We start from the raw sequence: 18345 nt of genomic DNA on the forward strand, positions 1-18345 counted from the left end.
CATCAGTTCTAGTGCATCAGGGAAGGGAGGGACCCTGGGAAAAAGTTTGTGGCAGCTAAGAAGGGAGCAGGTGTGTTAATCTTAGGAATATGTAAAAATCTGACAGGAAAGCGTGTGGAGGATCTGGAAGGGTCTCTAGGGAGTCATCTCTGCAGGGGGTCCCATTAATTAAAAAGTCATTTGGGGAGCAAGGAGTTAAGCCCAACTCTCCTTTTCCCTCCTATTGAATTGGAGGAGTTGAAGAAGGAAGTGGCCCAAAGGGGGAATGGTATCATCTGGAGGAAACCAAGATTCAGTCAGAGGGGCAGGGGGTGGGTAGGGTTGTTCCCAATGGAATCAGATGTCCCCAGGCCTTGGAAGCAGAGGTTAGTCTGAAGTGGGTTTTGAATGGTGTGGTGCTGAGTGGAGAGAAATAAAGTGAGGCACTACCACTAGAGAAGGGTTTTTATTGTTTTTAGGTTTGTTTTTTTTTTTTGCTTTATCACATAAATAAAGGAGTCTGGGGACTCTGTGGTTTGGCAGAAAGAGTACAGGCTTGAGTGGCAGACAGACACCGGGTCACATGCTGCCTCTGCCAGTCACCAGTTGTGGGACATTGGGCTGGGAAGGTAACCTCTGTAAGCCTAACTTCCTCATCTGATTCTCATATTGAGAGATTCCTCTGAGGATTAGTTAGCTCATGTAAAGTGACTGGCGCATATTAAGGAGGGCATTGTGTGCGCTGAAGATATCGTGTATAGGGAGCTGGGGGAGGCATCTGTTAGCAAGAGGGAGAGGAAAGTGCTGAGCAAGTGAACCTATCTTTAGTGGGTCTGGAGTGCTGTCCTTTGGCATGAAGATGTGGCAGCTGGGTGAGCTGCTTTAAGTTTGCATCTGATTTCCTCCATGCTGGGCTGTGACTCACCATCAGGGCTGGGGCTCCAAACATTTTTGGGGGCTTGGCTGAAACCACTTCCTATTGTGCTGGAAGTTGGTTTCATACTAGAGCCACTGGGTGGCCTTCCTGATGGCCCTTTAGCTGCTGGCCTCAGCAAATCCCCCAACCTATGCAGCTGGGTCCAGAATGCCTGTCTTCTACCTCTTCCTACTGTGGTAAGAGGAAGCCTCTGGCAGAGCCCTGCTGCTTTAGGGGTGGCCACAGGGCTTGGGGAACCCAGGAGGAGGTGAGAATGCCAGGCTGGCAGGCACTTCCTGCACTTAAGCACACAAGTACATTTCCTACATGCATGGATAGACAGGGAGCTTGGGAGACATGTGCACTTGGTCACAATTACCTCAAAATAGAAATTCACGGACAAAAACAACTAGATGCATTTGTTTTTAATTTGTACTTGCTGTGGGTTGTGTGCTTCAGACCAGCTGCACCTAAGCGACTGGAGAAACATTTCTATGGATCCCTTGTGCTGCTTTTTTCTATTATTTTCTTTGCCCTGAAAGGAAATGGTATTTCCCTTCTCCCTTCTCTGCCTCTACCGGACCCATTAGAGATTCCCCCTACTTAGGGAAAACCCCAATACTTAATAAAGTGAGGAGAAGAGTAGAAAGGATCCACTTCAACTTTTTTGCATTCTCTGCCTTCTTCCCCCTGGTTTTCTCCCACCCAGGGCTGGCATTACCAGCTAGAAACGTTCTTCAGTCCCTCTCCCTTTACCAGTAATTCTGCCCATTGACCTCAGCACCTGCGTCCTCTTTTTCCACTCTGAGCAGGCAGTCCTCCCAAGCAGCCCCTGACTAACAGCCTCCTCTAAGCCCTTTGCATCTGTACCTTCTATATTTGGCCTATGGCCTGAAATTTCATTGCCTGCTAATGAATCTACCTATGCATCTACCTATACATTTTAGGTGACCTTGGAAATGGGCAGAACAATGAAATGTTTTCAAGACTAGGAAGTCAGGTTTTAAGATTATATTTCCTAATGTGCAGGAGTTGCAGTGTTGGCTGGGGAATTTATTCCCAGCTCCTTGCCAAGGGAATAGTTGATTCACTACTTCCCTTAACTCTTACTCCCATGCGAGAGAGGTCACAATAAACTTCGAAGAGAGAAAGTGGCTGCTAGGTGGAGAGAAGTGAAGTGGGAGGTGTGGGCCTTGCCCTGGCTGAGGGTCTGCATTTCTCCTTTTCCCCCTGCAGCCCTGGCCCACCAACGCAACATGAAGCAGGCTCAGGCCCTAGGCCCTCAGATGATCGAAAAACCCCTGTACTGGGGGGCGGACAGGAGCTCCCAGTTTTCATCTTATCCAATGAATCCACTGCTGCAGCGAGGTAAACCTTGCCAGAGATTTGGGGTGGGAGAGGGTAAAGGGCAAGGGTAGGAGCATGGGCTGCACTGGGGCCTTCATGACCAATATGGTGGACATCTTTACGACTGAGGATGGGAGGGGGTAGATGCATGCTAATAAGGTGGCACTTCGGTGCCCTGATTCTGAGGAGTGTGTTTTGGACCAGCAGTTCTGCATGTTCTTTTCCTTATTTTCAATCAGATTTGTCCCTGCGATCCAGCCTCCCAGAGATGCCATTGACCCAGACCACCGCTCACCCTCCCATCGCCAACGGTGTCCTAGAGTATTTGGAGAAAGAGCTGCGGAACCTCAACCCAGCCCAGCCTCTGCCGGCTGACCTCCAAGGCAGATCTGGGCATCCTCGCAGCATGCTGTCCTCCCTGGGCTCTGAGGTCGTGGAACGCAGAATCATCCACCTGCCCCCGCTGGTCAGAGACCTGCCGTCTCTGCGGAGGACCAGCAACTCCTCCCACCAGCAGTGGCTCCCCTCGCCTCCCCCCGGACCCTGGGATCTGAGGGAGGGGAGAAGGCAGCACCGCTACTCTGATTTCCAGCAGGAGCACCGGGACCGGGAGCCTCAGCGCTGGGCGCTGGAGCAAAGGGAGCTGGGCCGACTGCGGAGCGGAAGGCACCGCGGCTCCAGGCAGCGCGGGTCACCCACGCCCTGGTCAGACAGGGACAGCCTCAGCGATGGCCCCTCGTCCAGCGAGGCCCGCTGGCCGCCCAACCGCCCCCGTCTCCGGAGCCGCTTCCCAGAGAGAGCCCGCGGGCCCAGCCCCCGGGGCAGCGCCCAGGGACACCAGAGGCGCCGGCACCGCAGCTACTCCCCTCCCCTGCCCTCCGGGCTCAGTTCCTGGAGCTCCGAGGAGGAGGAGGAGAAGGAGAGGCATTCCCGGAATTGGGGGCCCCGCCGCCGCCGCCGCCGTCGCTCGCGCTCCCCAAACTGGCCTGAGGAGAAGCCACCCAGTTACCGCTCGCTGGATGTCACCCCAGGCAAGAATGGCAGGAAAAAAGGGAGTGTGGAGAGGCGCTCGGTGAGCCTGGGGCTTCCTGCTGAGGGTCGGGCGTGGGCAGAAGGGACCCTTCAGCCAGGCTGACACGGGCCACCTCACCTGCCGCCGCGGAGGGTCCCTCATCTCTGTTTTGCTCTGCTGGCCCTCTGGGCGTGGTGAGACCCCTTTTGCAGAGCTGGACGGGACCAGTGAGTGCCAAGAGCAGGGGAGGGACTCTGGGCGTGATGCTTAAAAGGGCCTTCTCACTCTCAGTCTGGCTCCAGCCCTCATCACAGTCCCCTGAGGCCAGTCGGGCCGGGTCCCCCCATTTCACGGGTGAGGAAACGAAGCTCAAAATAATTAAGCGCTTTGTGAGTAGTGGAGCTAGAACTCCAGCACAGGCTTCCACCGGCCAAGGCTTTACTTCCTGTCATAGCTGCCTTGCTTTACTTAGCAACAATTTCCATACCCCAGATTAGAACCGTGGGCCTGACAGGACGTTTGTGCCACTTCTGGGTGCTGCAAGTCAGTGTGCAAGGGCCTGAGACCCACCCCCAACCCCTCCGGAAAGTCTCATTAAAGTGATTTAGGGAAACAAAAACAAAACAAAACAAAACCCCCCAAAACCCTGATATCCCAAATATGGGTCGAAACTTTAGGACTCTGTGAACAGGCAAGGTGCCAATGGAAAGGGGCACAAAGAGGGATGCAGGCTCTTTAAGCCTCTGAATATAGACCTTTTTTCTCCTTTAAGATGCGACTTTAAAATATCATCTTATAATTAATATACCCCTATGATAGTATTCCTTCTGTGTTGTCACTTTGCAAAGTTATGCTGGCTGTTGCTCAGAAATATTCATGAACTGCCTCAGAACCAACCTACAGGCTACCCACAAAAATCTATTTCTCTATTCGACTAAAATCCTTTTTCCGTTTTGCTTCTGTTGAGATAAAGGGATACGTAGTCGGTTGTGAGGGAAGTTCCCAGAGTAGAGGGATATTAGAGCAACAAGAATTTTAATCTCTCACGCACTTTGAAGGATACAACTCTCGTTTGGAAATGCAAATTCTGCTGTGACTTGTTTTAAAACCAATCATCTGCATAGTGTGTACAAAGAAACAGGCACCTTATGAGAGCCCCAGTGCTGGTCTTTCTAGGGAAGAACCTTGGCGAAAGAGTGATTCGTGAGGAAGGTAGCAAAAGCCCGCGGGCATTTCTGAAATAATCAATGGCAATTATATTCTCACAGATGTCCCACGAGAGAGGCAAAGACCAGTAATAATGAAACTTAGTAGTATCCTTACTAAGTGGTACTGAGCTATGGACATTTATGCAACAACTCATTTAATCCTTTCAACACCCTGTGAGGTTTGTACTATTATGTTCGTTTTACGGTGGATAGAACTCTTTCTTCCATGTTACCAGTAAGAAAATTACACCCTGAAAGAAAATACGGAATCAATCAAAGCCAGGACAACCACTGTTACTTTGGTCATATGATTACTAGACAGTCTCTTATCTTCATTTTAACAGAAAAATGTAATTTAAAAGTCAGCTTTTGGCTTCAAATCCAAACCCTTTTTTTTTTTAAGTTAAACTTTTTCTTTATTTTCTTCTAAATTATATGGTTTCTTTTAAGTGAGAGAATGGTGAGAGGAGCACCAGTTATGTTTTGGATACCAGAATAAGCCCTTTCCAAGCCTTATTTCATTTAATCCTTGCGATAGCCCTGTGAGGCTCAGTGAGGTTAAGTAACATGCTCAAGGTCACACAGCCAATAGGGAGTGAAGCCAGAATTTGAACAAAGCCCTCTGACTCAAGACTATGCCCTTTTCAATAACTCATGCTGCCTAATTAGAAGAGAATTGTGTGGGGCAATGATGTTTTCTTGTAACTTTATTTCTTATCATCAAGATGTACACACAAATAATTCTATCACAAGGAAACCAAATTTTCGATTGTAAAGTTGCTTGTGAGAGGCAAAGTCGCTCAAGATAATTGTAAAGGCCTTCATTGTTTTGGATTTCTCTGAGCTTATCTCCAAAATAGTTTTCACTTTACTTTATCACATTCAACTATCCACTCATACTCTGAGTGACCAGAGGCCCAAGACCAAAGCTTGATTTGGAAGGTTGATTCGTTTGAAGGGCACCGTGTTTTGTTTATTTTGTTTGTAACTTGAAATTTGAATGCTTTTAGTGGGCCCCAAATCTCTCTTTGCTCCTCTCCTTGGCAGGGCTGGATGCTTTCCACACACCTTCTAGCCTCTGAAGTCTTTGGAGCTTGCAGCTAACTTTAGAAGTTATAGTACAATTGGCCACTAGATGGTGATCTTTGATTATACATAACTTGAGTTTCTTAAATTGAGCTGATAAGATGTTGACTATTTTCTTAAATCAAGCTTTCAACAGTTACAGCTTTACCATAACTTTTTACAAAATACTTATTAAAAATACTTTATTAAATATTCAGAGTAATATGAATTAATCAAAAAATCTTTTGGCTCAAATGGAGTCTCTCTCTAGAGTAATGTTTAACAAGTAGATACCAACAGGCAAGCCTTGCATGTAAATGCTCTCATGGGAACTGAACTAGGTAAGGAGTATTGTCTGCACAGTGCCCATGAGAAAAGGGAAGTTATGTTGAGGTATCTTCCATTTGACTCCAGAACCAGGACTCCAGCCAAGATCTCATTGCGTGTCTGGTGGTCTTTTCACTCCACCAAAAGTCAAGAGTCTCAGAAATATAAGAAGCAGTAATATCAAGCTTTAAACTCCAGGGGTTTCAGACTGAGTGGCCCCTGTGTTTCTGGTATCCTTCAAATCGATCATCTTTCTTTCCAGTCTTGCTCTGTCAGGAAGGGCTTCCCAAGGCATTGCTGATTTGTTCCAGTCTTGGCCTGTACACACCTGTTCTAATGCAAGAGAAAGCTACTGCATTCTTTCCTCTCCAAGCTAAACTCAAACGTGCTGTAGAGAATCCAAGATTTTTTTCTTGACTCTTTGATTTAATTAAAAACATTTTAGATTATGGTACTTTCTTCTACTTTCAGTAAAATGTCTATTCTTTGATAATGTCTTTTCTTTAGAAAACCCTGTACAACTTCCTTTGGCTCCATTTTGTTGCTTTCCTTTGTCAGAGAGCATTCATCCCACAGCATTTTTGTTCCAAGAAAATTTTTTTTTATTGAAGTATAGTTGGTCTACAATGTTTCAGGTGTACAGCAAAGTGATTCAGTTTTATATATATATTATTTTTCAGACTCTTTTCTGTTATAGATTATTACAAGATATTGAATATAGTTCCCTGTGCTATACAGGAGGTCCTTGTTGTTTATCTACTTTATATATAGTAGTGTGTATGTGTTAATCCCAAATTCCTACTTTATCCCCCGCCCCTTTCCCTTTGATAACCATAAGTTTGTTTTCTATGACTGTGAGTCTATTTCTGTTTTGTAAATAAGCCCATTTGTATCATTTTTTAATCCTACATATAAGTGATATTATATATCTGTGTTTCTGTGTCTGACTTACTTCATTTTACTTCACTTTGTATGATAATCTCTAGGTCCATCCATTTGTTGCTACAAATGACATTATTTCATTCTTTTTTATGGCTGAGTAATAGTCCATTGTATATATATACCACATCTTTTTAAAAAAAAATTTATTGGACTTCCCTGATGGCCCAGTGGTTAAGACTTCATGCTTCCACTGCAGGGGACATGGGTTTGATCCCTGGTTGGAGAACTAAGATCCCACATGCTGCGTGATGTGGCCAAAAAAAAGAAAAAAATTATTGAAATATAGTTGATTTACAATGTGTATTAGTTTCAGCAAAGTGATTCAGTTTTATATATATTATTTGTGTACATATGTGTGTGTATATATATATTGTATATATATTCTTTTTTAGATTCTTTTCCATTATAGGTTATTACAAGATATTGAGTATAGTTCCCTGCGCTATATAGTAGGTCCTTGTTGGTTATCTGTTTTATAAATATATAGTAGCATATTTTAATCCCAAACTCCTAACTTATTCCTCCCCCACCTTTTCCCCTTTATTAGCCATAAAGTTTGTTTTCTATGTCTATGCATATATACCACATCTTCTTTATCCATTCATCTGTCGCTGGACATTTAGGTTGCTTCCATGTCTTGGCTATTGTAAATAGTGCCACTATGAACATTGGGGTGCATGTTTCTTTTCAAATTAGAGTTTGCTTCTTTTCCAGATATATGCCCAGGAGTGGGATTGCTGGATTATATGGTAACTCTATTTTTAGTTTCTTAAGGAACCTTCATACTGTTTCCATAGTGACTGTACCAATTTACATTCCCACCAACAGTGTAGGAGGGTTCTTTTTTCTCCACACCCTCTCTAGTATTTATCATTTGTAGACCTTTTGATGATGGCCATTCTGACTGATGTGAGATGATACCTCATTGTAGTTTTGATTTGCATTTCTCTAATAATTAGTGATGTTGAGCATCCTTTCATGTGCCTGTTGGCCATCTGTGTGTCATCTTTGGAGAAATGTCTAATTAGGTCTTCTGTCAATTTTTTGATTGGGTTATTGGTTTTTTTTTTTAATTGAGATGTATAAGCTGTTTGTATATTTTGGAAATTAATCCCTTGTTGGTCCCATCACCTGCAAATATTTCTCTCCCATTCTGTAGGTTGTCTTTTCATTTGGTTTATGGTTTCCTTTGCTGTGCAAAAGCTTTTAAGTTATTTAGGTCCCATTTGTTTATTTTTGCTTTTGTTTCCATTACTCTAGGAGGCAGATCCAAAAAAAAATTGCTGCAATTTATGTCAAAGAGTGTTCCACTTATGTTTTCCTCTAGGAGTTTTATAGTATCCAGTCTTACATTTAGTTTGCTTTTGTATATGGTGTTAGAGAATTTTCTACTTTCATTCTTTTACAGGTAGCTGTTCAGTTTTCCTATCACCACTTGTTGAAGAGACTGTCTGTTCTCCACTGTATATTCTTGCCTCCTTTGTTGTAGATTAATTGACCGTAAGTGCATGGGTTTATTTCTGGGCTTTCAGTCCTGTTCCATGGAAGTATGTGTCTGAATTTGTGCCAGTACCATATTGTTTTGATTAGTGTAGCTTTATAGTATAGTCTGAAGTCAGGGAGTGTGATTGCTCCAGCTCCGTTCTTCTTTCTCAAGATTTGTTTAGCTATTCAAGGTCTTTTGTATTTCCATACAGATTAAAAATCTTTTGTTCTAGTTCTGTGAAAAATGTCATTGGTAATTTGATAGGGGTTGCATTGAATCTGTAGATTGCCTTGGGTAGTATGGTCATTTTAACAATACTGATTCTTCCAATCCAGGAATATGGTATATCTTTCCATCTGTTTGTGTCATCCTCAATTTCTTTCATCAGCGCCTTATAGTTTTCAGAGTACAGGTCTTTTGCCCCCTTAAGGTAGGTTTATTCCTAGGTATTTTTTTTAATGGTATTGTTTCCTTAATTTCTCTTCTGATATTTTGTTGTTAGTATATAGAAATGCAACAGATTTCTATACATTAATTTTGTATCCTGCAAGTTTACCGAATTCATTGATGAGCTCTAGTAGTTTTCTGGTAGTGTCTTTAGAATTTTCTATGTATAGTATCATGTTATCTGCAAACAGGGACAGTTTTACTACTTCCTTTCCCATCTGGATTCCTTTTATTTCTTTTTCTTCTCTGATTGCAGTGGCTGTGACTTCCACAACTATGTTGAATGAAAGTGGCAAGAGTGGGCATCCTTGTCTTATACCTGATCTTAGAGGGAATGCTTTCAGCTTTTCACCATTGAGTATGATGTTAGCTGTGGGTTTGTCATAAATGGCCTTAAGTATGTTGAGATATGTTCCCTTTATGCCCACTTTCTGGAGAGGTTTTATCATAAATGGATGTTGAATTGTATCAAAAGCCTTTTCTGCTTCAATTGAGATGATTGTATCATATGGTTTTTATTCTTCAATTTGTTAATGTGGTGTATCACACTGATTGATTTGTGGATATTGAAAAATCTTTGTGTACCTGGGATAAATCCCACTTGATCATGGTAAATTATCCTTTTAATGTATTGTTGGATTTGATTTGCTAGTATTTTTATTTATTTATTTATGGCTGTGTTGGGTCTTTGTTACTGTGCACGGGCTTTCTCTAGTTGGGGTGAGTGGGGGCTACTCTTCGTTGTGGTGTGTGGGCTTCTCGTTGCAGTGGCTTCTCTTGTTGCAGAGCACAGGCTCTAGGCACACGGGCTTCAGCAGTTGTGGTTCACGGGCTCTAGAGCACAGGCTCAGTAGTAGTGACACATGGGCTTAGTTGCTCCACAGCGTGTGGATCTTCCCAGACCAGGGCTTGAACCCGTGTCTCCTGCATTGGCAGGTGGATTCTTAACCAGTGCGCCACCAGGGAAGCCCGATTTGCTAGTATTTTGTTGAGGATTTTTTCATCTGTGTTCATCAGTGATATTGGTCTATAATTTTCTTTTTTGTGTGATATCTTTGTCTGGTTTTGGTATCAGGGTGATGGTGGCCTCAGAGAATGGGTTCAGAAGTGTTTCTTCCTCTGCAGTTTTTTAGAATAGTTTCAGAAGGATAGGTGTTAACACTTCTCTAAATGTTTGGTAGAATTCATCCGTGAAGCTATCTTGTCCTGGACTTTTGTTTTTGGGGAGGTTTTAAATTACCGATTCAGTTTCCTTACTGGTAATTTCTTCGTATTTTCTGTTTCTTCCTGGTTCAGTCTAGGGAGATTGTACTTCCTAAGAATTTGTCCATTTCTCCTAGGCTGTCCATTTTATTGGCCTAGAGTTGCTCGTAACATTCTCTTATGATCCTGGATAAGTCTGAGTAAAGGCTTATCAATTTTATCTTTTCCAAGAACGAGCTTTTAGCTTCATTGGTCTTTTCTATTGTTTTTGTGGGGTTTTTTGGTCTCTATTTCATTTATTTTTGCTCTGAACTTTGTGATTTCTTTCCTTCTACTAACTTTGGGTTTTGTGTGTTCTTCTTTCTCTAGTTGCTTTAAGTATAAAGTTAGGTTGTTTATTTGAGATTTTTCTTGTTTCTGAGGTAAGCTTGTATTGCTATAAACATCCCTCTTAGAACTGCTTTTGCTGAGTCCCATAGGTTTTGGATCATTGTGCTTTCATTTTCATTTGTCTCTAGGTATTTTTAAAATTTCCTCTTTGATTTCTTCAGTGATCCATTAGTAGCATATTGTTTAGCCTCCACGTGTTTGTGTTTTTTTTCTTGTAGTTGATTTCTAGTCTCATAGGGTTGTGGTCAGAAAAGATGCTTGGTAAGATTTCAATTTTCTTAAATTTACCAAGGCTTGTTTTGTGGCCTAGCATGTGATCTGTCCTGAAGAATGTTCCATGTGTACTTGAATGTGTAACCTGCTGCTTTTGGATGGAATGCTCTATAAATATCAGTTGAGTCCGTTTGGTCTAATGTTTGGTCTAGTGTTATTTAAGACCTGCGTTTCCTTACTAATTTCTGTCTGGATTATCTGTCCATTGATGTAAGTGGGGTGTTAAAGTCCCCCACTATTATTATGTTACTGTCAGTTTCTCCTTTTATGTCTGTTAACATTTGCCTTATATATTGAAGTGATCCTATGTTGGGTGCATATATATTTACAATTTCTTTATCTTCTTCTTGGATTGATTCTTTGATCATTATGTAGTGTCCTTGTCTCTTATAAGGACAAGGACACTTGTCAGTGTCTTTATATGTATATATATATATATATATATATATATATATATTTAACATCTTTATTGGAGTATAATTGCTTTACAATGGTGTGTTAGTTTCTGCTTTATAACAAAGTGAATCAGTTATACATATACATATGTCCCCATATCTCTTCCCTCTTGCATCTCCCTCCCTATCCCACCCCTTTAGGTGGTCACAAAGCACCGAGCTGATCTCCCTGTGCTATGTGGCTGCTTCCCACTAGCTATCTGTTTTACGTTTGGTAGTGTCTATATGTCCATGCCACTCTCTCACTTCATCCCAGCTTACCCTTCCCCCTCCCCATATCCTCAAGTCCATTCTCTAGTAAGTCTGCATCTTTATTCCCATCTTGCCCCAAGGTTCTTCATGACCATTTTATTTTTTTTTAGATTCCATATATATGTGTTAGCATACGGTATTTATTTTTCTCTTTCTGACTTACTTCACTCTGAATGACAGTCTCTAGGTCCATCCACCTCACTACAAATAACTCAGTTTCGTTCCTTTTTATGGCTGAGTAATATTCCATTGTATATATGTGCCACATCTTCTTTATCCATTCATCTGTTGATGGACACTTAGGTTGCTTCCATGTCCTGGCTATTGTAAATAGAGCTGCAATGAACATTTTAGTACATGACTCTTTGAATTATGGTTTTCTCAGGGTATATGCCCAGTAGTGGGATTGCTGGGTTGTATGGTAGTTCTATTTTTAGTTTTTTAAGGAACCTCCATACTGTTCTCCATAGTGGCTGTATCAGTTTACATTCCCACCAAGAGTGCAAGAGGGCTCCCTTTTCTCCACACCCTTTCCAGCATTTATTGTTTGTAGATTTTTTGATGATGGCCATTCTGACTGGTGTGAGGTGATACCTCATTGTAGTTTTGATTTGCATTTTTCTGATGATTAATGATGTTGAGCATTCTTTCATGTGTTTGTTGGCAATCTGTATATCTTCTCTGGAGAAATGTCTAGGTCTTCTGCCCATTTTTGGACTGGGTTGTTTGTTTTTTTGACATTGAGCTACATGAGCTGCTTGTAAATTTTGGAGATTAATCCGATGTCAGTTGCTTCATTTGCAAATATTTTCTCCCATTCTGAGGGTTGTCTTTTCATTGTTTATGGTTTCCTTTGCTGTGCAAAAGCTTTTAAGTTTCATTAGGTCCCATTTTTTAATTTTCGTTTTTATTTCCATTTCTCTAGGAGGTGGGTCAAAAAGGATCTTGCTGTGATTTATGTCATAGAGTGTTCTATGTTTTCCTCTAAGAGTTTGATGGTGTCTGGCCTTACATTTAGGTCTTTAATCCATTTTGAGTTTATTTTTGTGTATGGTGTTAGGGAGTGTTCTAATTTCATTCTTTTACATGTAGCTGTCCAGTTTTTCCAGCACCACTTATTGAAGAGGCTGTCTTTTCTCCACTGTATATTCTTGCCTCCTTTATCAAAGATAAGGTGACCATAAGTGCGTGGGTTTATCTCTGGGCTTTCTATCCTGTTCCATTGATCTATATTTCTGTTTCTGTGCCAGTGTCTTTATATTTTAAACTCTATTTTGTCTGATATAAGTATTGCTACTCTAGGTTTCTTTTGACTTCCATTTGCATGGAATACATTTTTCCATCCCCTCACTTTCAGTCTGTAGATCTGAACTGAATCTCCTGTAGGCAGCATATATATGGGTCTTGTTTTTGTATTCATTCAGCCAGTCTATGTGTTTTGGTTGGAGCATTTAGTCCATTTACATTTAAGGTAATTACTGATATGTGTTCTTATTGACATTTTGTTAATTGGTTTGGATTTGTTTTTTTGGGTCTTTTTCCTTTTCTTTTGTTCTCTTCTCTTGTGATTTGATGACTACCTTTAGTGTTATGTTTGGACTTCTTTCTCTTTTTTGTGCGTATATCTATTATAGATTTTTGGTTTGTGGTTATCATGAGGTTTTTATACAGCAATCTATAAATAAATATTTTTATTTCAGTTATTGTATTCTTCAATTCTGTTTGGTTGTTCTTTATATTTTCTAATTCTTTGTTAAAAATCTCTAACTTCTCACTCTGTGCATCCATTTTCTTCTTGAGTTCCTTGATAATCACTATGAGTATTACCCTAAACTCTTTCTCAGATAGATTGCCTGTCTCCACTTCACTTAGTTCATCTTCTGGGGTTTTATCTTGTTCCTTTGTCTGGAACATATTCCTCTGCCACCTTATTTTGTCCAAGTTGCTATTTGTATTTTTGTGTATATGGTATATTAGTTATGTTTCTAACCTTGGAGAAGTGGCCCTCTGTAGGAGGTGTCCTATGGGTCCCAGCAGTGCATTCCCCTCTTGTTACCCAAGCTGTATTCCCTAGGTGTTCCCCCTAAGAGGGCAGCTTGGGTCCTTCTGTTGAGGCAGGCTATGTGGGCAGCCTGGTGGGCTTGGTTGGCCCCTAGTTTGGTTGGTGTCAGCCCCTGTCTTGTACAGATGCTGCTGGCTGCTGTTTAGTGTGGTCTGGTCATGAGGTGCCTGGTTTTGGAATCCAAGTGGGCTCCCCAGGGCTAGTGCTGGCTCCCTGGTGGGCAAAGTCAGGATCCTGAAGACTCGGGCTGTTGCCCACCCACTAGCAGGTGAAGCCAGATCCTGGGGTTAGTGCCAGACTACTGGCAGGCAGAGCTAGTTCCCAGGTCTTGCTGCAGGGTCCAGGGATCTCAGAGCTTGTTTCAGACCATTGGTGGAAGGGGGGCAGTTCCTGACACAGTTGGGTATGGGGTCTGGGGTGTCCTGAAGTTTGCATTCACATGATAGTGGGCAGGGCCAGGGTCCAGGTGGTCCCAGGGTAGGATCTGGCCTGCATTGCAGGATTTTGGATTTCTTGCTTCTGGTGTCTGCCCCCTGGTGGGTGAGGCTGATCTAGAGGCTTGTGCAGGCTTCCTGGTGGGAGGGGCTGGTACCTGCCCACTGGTGTGTGGAGCTGGGTCTTGGCCCTTTGGTGGGCTGGGCTGTGTCTAGAGGCTTTTGTGGGCTCTGTAGTCTTTAGGCAGCCTGTCTGTGGATGGGTGGGGCTGTGTCCCCGCCAAGTTAGTTGTTTGGCCTGAGATGTCTCAGCACTAGTGCACCTACCGGCTATTGGGTAGCCCAGGTCTTGACTCTAATGAGCCAATATGGCAGCTGCCAGGAGTGTTCATGTGGCTGAATGTTTAATATGTCTGCAACTAGTGTCTATTTCCCCAGGGTGAGCTGTAGCCACCCCTACCTCTCCAGGAGACTCTCCAAGACCAGCAGGTAGGTCTGGCCCAGGCTCCTATCAAAGTATTGCTTTTGCCTTGCGTCCTGGTGAATGGGAGCTTTTGTGTACTCCCTTTAAGAGTGAAGTCTCTATTTCCCCCAGTCCTATGAGGCTCCTGCAATTAAGCCCAGCTGGACTTCAAAGCCAAATGCTCTGGGGGCTCATCTTCCTGGTGCTGGATCCCCAGGTTGGGGAGCCTGATGTGGGGCTCAGAACTCTCACTCCTGTGGGAGAACCTCTGCAATATAATTATTCTCCAGTTTGTGGTTCACCCACCCAGGGGGTATGGGATTTGATTTATTGCAAGTCTGCCCCTCCTACCTGTCTCATTGTGGTTCTTTCTATATATCTTTAGTTGTAGGAGATCTTTTCCTGTAGGTTCCAGTTTTTTTGTTTTGTTTTGTTTTTTATTGATGGTGGTTCTGAAGATAGTTGTGATTTTGGTGTGCTCATGAGAGGAGGTGAGCTCAGGGCCTTTCTACTCTGCCATCTTGGCTACAATCTCCCATCCCACAGCATTTTGATTAGAAACCATGCTCTCAAAACTCACTTTCTTGATAAAATGGAAACACACAGAATTTTTATAGCTACATGAATATAGTACATACATATACATTTTGAACAGTATGTTTTGAGGCAGATACCTTATCTTGCCATTTCAAACAAGAAAGGTCACATTCATAGATGACGTTGTAGATATTCAAAACTGAAATAAAAATAATCTCCTCCAATACAAAGTTAGAGAAATTAAAACCATAGTTCTTGAAGCCCTCATAGCACAAGATGAGAAAGCCAAAAGATCAAGTGGAATAACTTCTGAAGAAAAGCCACCGTGTTTGGTCAGGAAAAGATAATTAGTGATCTGAACAAATAATATCAGAGAAATACCAAGGTGTGAAGCTTAACTTTTTAGATAAGGGCTAAGAACAAATGGTTCAGGAGAATATAAATGGGAAAAGGAAAACTGGGCCATATCTTCATGAATAAATGATAGAGAGAGGGACTGATGAATGGAACAGGGTACCTTGTTTTTCGATCTAAGAGAGACTTAAAGATGTTAAAAATCAGCAAAAAGCAGAGTGAATGAGACTAAGAAATTTTCAGAAATTAAAGGTGTTTGAGGGAGGCTCCAGCGAGGTAGAAAGATGAGAAACATAAGCCAAGGGGAGAAACTGGCTTCATGACAAGTCAAGAAATAATTTTTAGATTCAGAGCTGCTGTCCCAGCAGCCACCACTCACTGAGGATTTGCACCAGAATCAAGCCTATTCGTGTATTGTATACATAGACAATAGAGCCCAGCTGACTGGATTTTTGTATATTCTTCTATTCCCCAGGAGAGAGAGAGCTCCCATAGTGGAAGGAGTGTGGTCATTTAGTCACCAGGCACAGCACTGCTTCTGTGGCTACTTCTCAGCTCCTGCATGTCATCAGCATCACCTAGATTTCCAGCTGACTTGGGAGGGGCCATTCCAGCTGACTTGAGATGGACACCGCAAGTTTGTATCTAACAGTTTTGGCTTAGATTCTGAGAATCAAATAGAAGAATTTTATAAACAAACTTTGAGGAATTAATGACTGTAGTTTTAGCCTTGGTACACACTCTGCATATTTAGATAGTCAGACTTGTAATGAATTCTAACTGGGATGTGATCCCTCAGGAACTTAGTAGCCTGAGTCTTCAACTAGATTACACTGCTCAGAACTGTGGCCATTCTCAAAGTGAGAACTCAGGAATCTTTAAGAGGAAATCAAACATTTCCTGCTCCTCTTAGGAGCAGAAAATCTATGGAGTACTATAGGGAAATTTCCATGGAAACTTGTCTCCCCCTATAGCATATCTAGAGGATCCCTCCATGTTACGAGTCCACTTTACTGCCCCCAAGCCTGGTCCTGAATGCCTCTGAGGGTTCACTCAGAGACGGCACAGGAAATACTCCAGCAATGTGCCCTCTCACAGGCTATTTATTGCGTGTGTAGAAAGTCGCAGAGAAGCACTTTTGCACCAGTCTTATTCCTGTCATTTGTTTTCTTCTTCTTCTTTTTGCCTATATCTAATTTATATTTTCCTATATAACGTGCATCCATTGAAACCACTTTATTATTATTTTTTCCATCATTTATGGGTAGATTTTTATTTATTTTTTTAATCTATTTTTTTAACATCTTTATTGGGGTATAATTGCTTTACAATGGTGTTAGTTTCTGCTTTATAACAAAGTGAATCAGTTGTACATATACATATGTTCCCATATCTCTTCCCTCTTGCGTCTCCCTCCCTCCCACCCTCCCTATCCCACCCCTCCAGGCGGTCACAAAGCACCGAGCCGATATCCCTGTGCCATGCGACTGCTTCCCACTAGTTATCTACCTTACGTTGTTAGTGTGTATATGTCCATGACTCTCTCTCGCCCTGTCACAGCTCACCCTTCCCCCTCCCCATATCATCAAGTCCGTTCTCCAGTAGGTCTGTGTCTTTATTTCTGTCTTACCCCTAGGTTCTTCGTGACATTTTTTTTCTTCTTAAATTCCATATATATATGTTAGCATACGGTATTTGTCTTTTTCTTTCTGACTTACTTCACTCTGTATGACAGACTCTAGGTCTATCCACCTCATTACAAATAGCTCAATTTCGTTTCTTTTTATGGCTGAGTAATATTCCATTGTATATATGTGCCACATCTTCTTTATCCATTCATCCGATGATGGGCACTTAGGTTGCATTGAAACCACTTTAAATGCTTCTTGGGAACAACACAGTACATAAGTAAAGAAGAAGTAAGTGAAAGCTACTGGCCTGAGGATTCTGCCCCAAATATCTATTTTGATGCACTTGATGAAATTAAGCCTTCTTCCCGACTAAAGCTCAGAGAAGAGCCAGGCCAACCTGATAATTTTGGAGCGACCTTTCTCCTGGTACTACTCAGCCTTGCAAAGTTATTCCCCAAGCAAAGGCATCCAGGCAGGTTTTACTACTCAGTGCCCCAGGAGGAAGGGTCTGTGCCTCTCTGTAATAGGCCCTACCTCTCTCTCTCATTTTCCTCAGCCCCTTCTGGTGGCTTCATCAATCCATTTGTGCTTCATGTAGAGACTCTCCTTAAGCAGACTGTAAGTAGATGGCCTGAAAGGAAGTGCGTGCATGTGTGTGTGTGTGTGCGCGCGTGTTCCTCAACAATATCTTTATGTGTATGGCCTTAAGCTCATTTTAGATCCTTTTGTATTAACATCCGTTGTTTCTCCCAGTCTCATTAATTACATGTTAGAGAATATTGGTTAAATACCTGCACTGTGCAAAGGTGTCTTTGGGATTTTTACTATCCATAATGTAACTGCGTCTAAATTGGTAAAACAGAAAAAATAAAACTTTAATGGATAATTCAGTAGCTGAGGGACTTCTGGTCTGGACAAGATGGCATAGACCTCTTTTTCCCTGCTCCTCCTCCCTAAGCACAACTTTATATATCCTAGAAATGACACAAGAGACAAGCAAAAGATGACTCTGAAGGGTGCTAAGAAAAAGATGATCTGGTTTGGGAACCTAGGACCAGATGACAACAAAGAGGCAGGGCATCTCGTGTCCCCCAACCAACAGAAGGCAGCCACCCAGACCTGATGTTTTTCTGGCTTCCCACTTGGCAACAGAAAGTAGTCCAGCAGCTTGTTCTTCCCCCTAGATGTAGTGGGAGTCCCTCTGACAACTTCAGGCAAGGGGGAACAACTGGGAGTCCTGCCAAAAATAAGTGACCAGGGGAAGCATTCTCCTACCCTGCTGGGCCACAGACTCCTCTCTTCTATGGAGAGATACTGATGTGGATGGGAGGAACCAGTAAGAGACACCCAGGTAAAGCAGGTGGCCCACCTGGGGAAGCCTCTTTGTCCCCAAGGGCCAGAGACTCTCCTCCTCTGCCCAGAGACATTAGGGCTGACTGGTGGAATCATGAAAAAGAACCTGTCACAGCTAGCAGCCCTATAGCTAGCAGCCTGGTCCCAGAAATCACTTTATCTCTCCTTCCTGCCCAGAGAAACCTGGGTAGCTTGGGGGGGGTGGTTAC

General features: G+C 42.7%; 1 protein-coding gene across 1 annotated transcript in view; it reads left to right on the forward strand.

Annotated features, from left to right (window-relative positions):
• The window catches only part of ILDR1 (immunoglobulin like domain containing receptor 1), a 39698-nt gene extending 23304 nt beyond the window's left edge, over positions 1–16394 (forward strand). Inside the window, exons 6-8 of the mRNA XM_032631339.1 lie at positions 2132–2263; positions 2482–3314; positions 15628–16394. Coding sequence (XP_032487230.1) covers positions 2132–2263; positions 2482–3314; positions 15628–15669 — 1007 coding nt within the window. The 3' untranslated portion in view covers positions 15670–16394. The remainder of the gene's footprint in view (positions 1–2131; positions 2264–2481; positions 3315–15627) is intronic.
• Positions 16395–18345: the final 1951 nt, after the last annotated feature.

The sequence above is a fragment of the Phocoena sinus genome, chromosome 4, assembly GCF_008692025.1.
Source record: "Phocoena sinus isolate mPhoSin1 chromosome 4, mPhoSin1.pri, whole genome shotgun sequence".
Classification (NCBI taxonomy): domain Eukaryota; kingdom Metazoa; phylum Chordata; class Mammalia; order Artiodactyla; family Phocoenidae; genus Phocoena; species Phocoena sinus.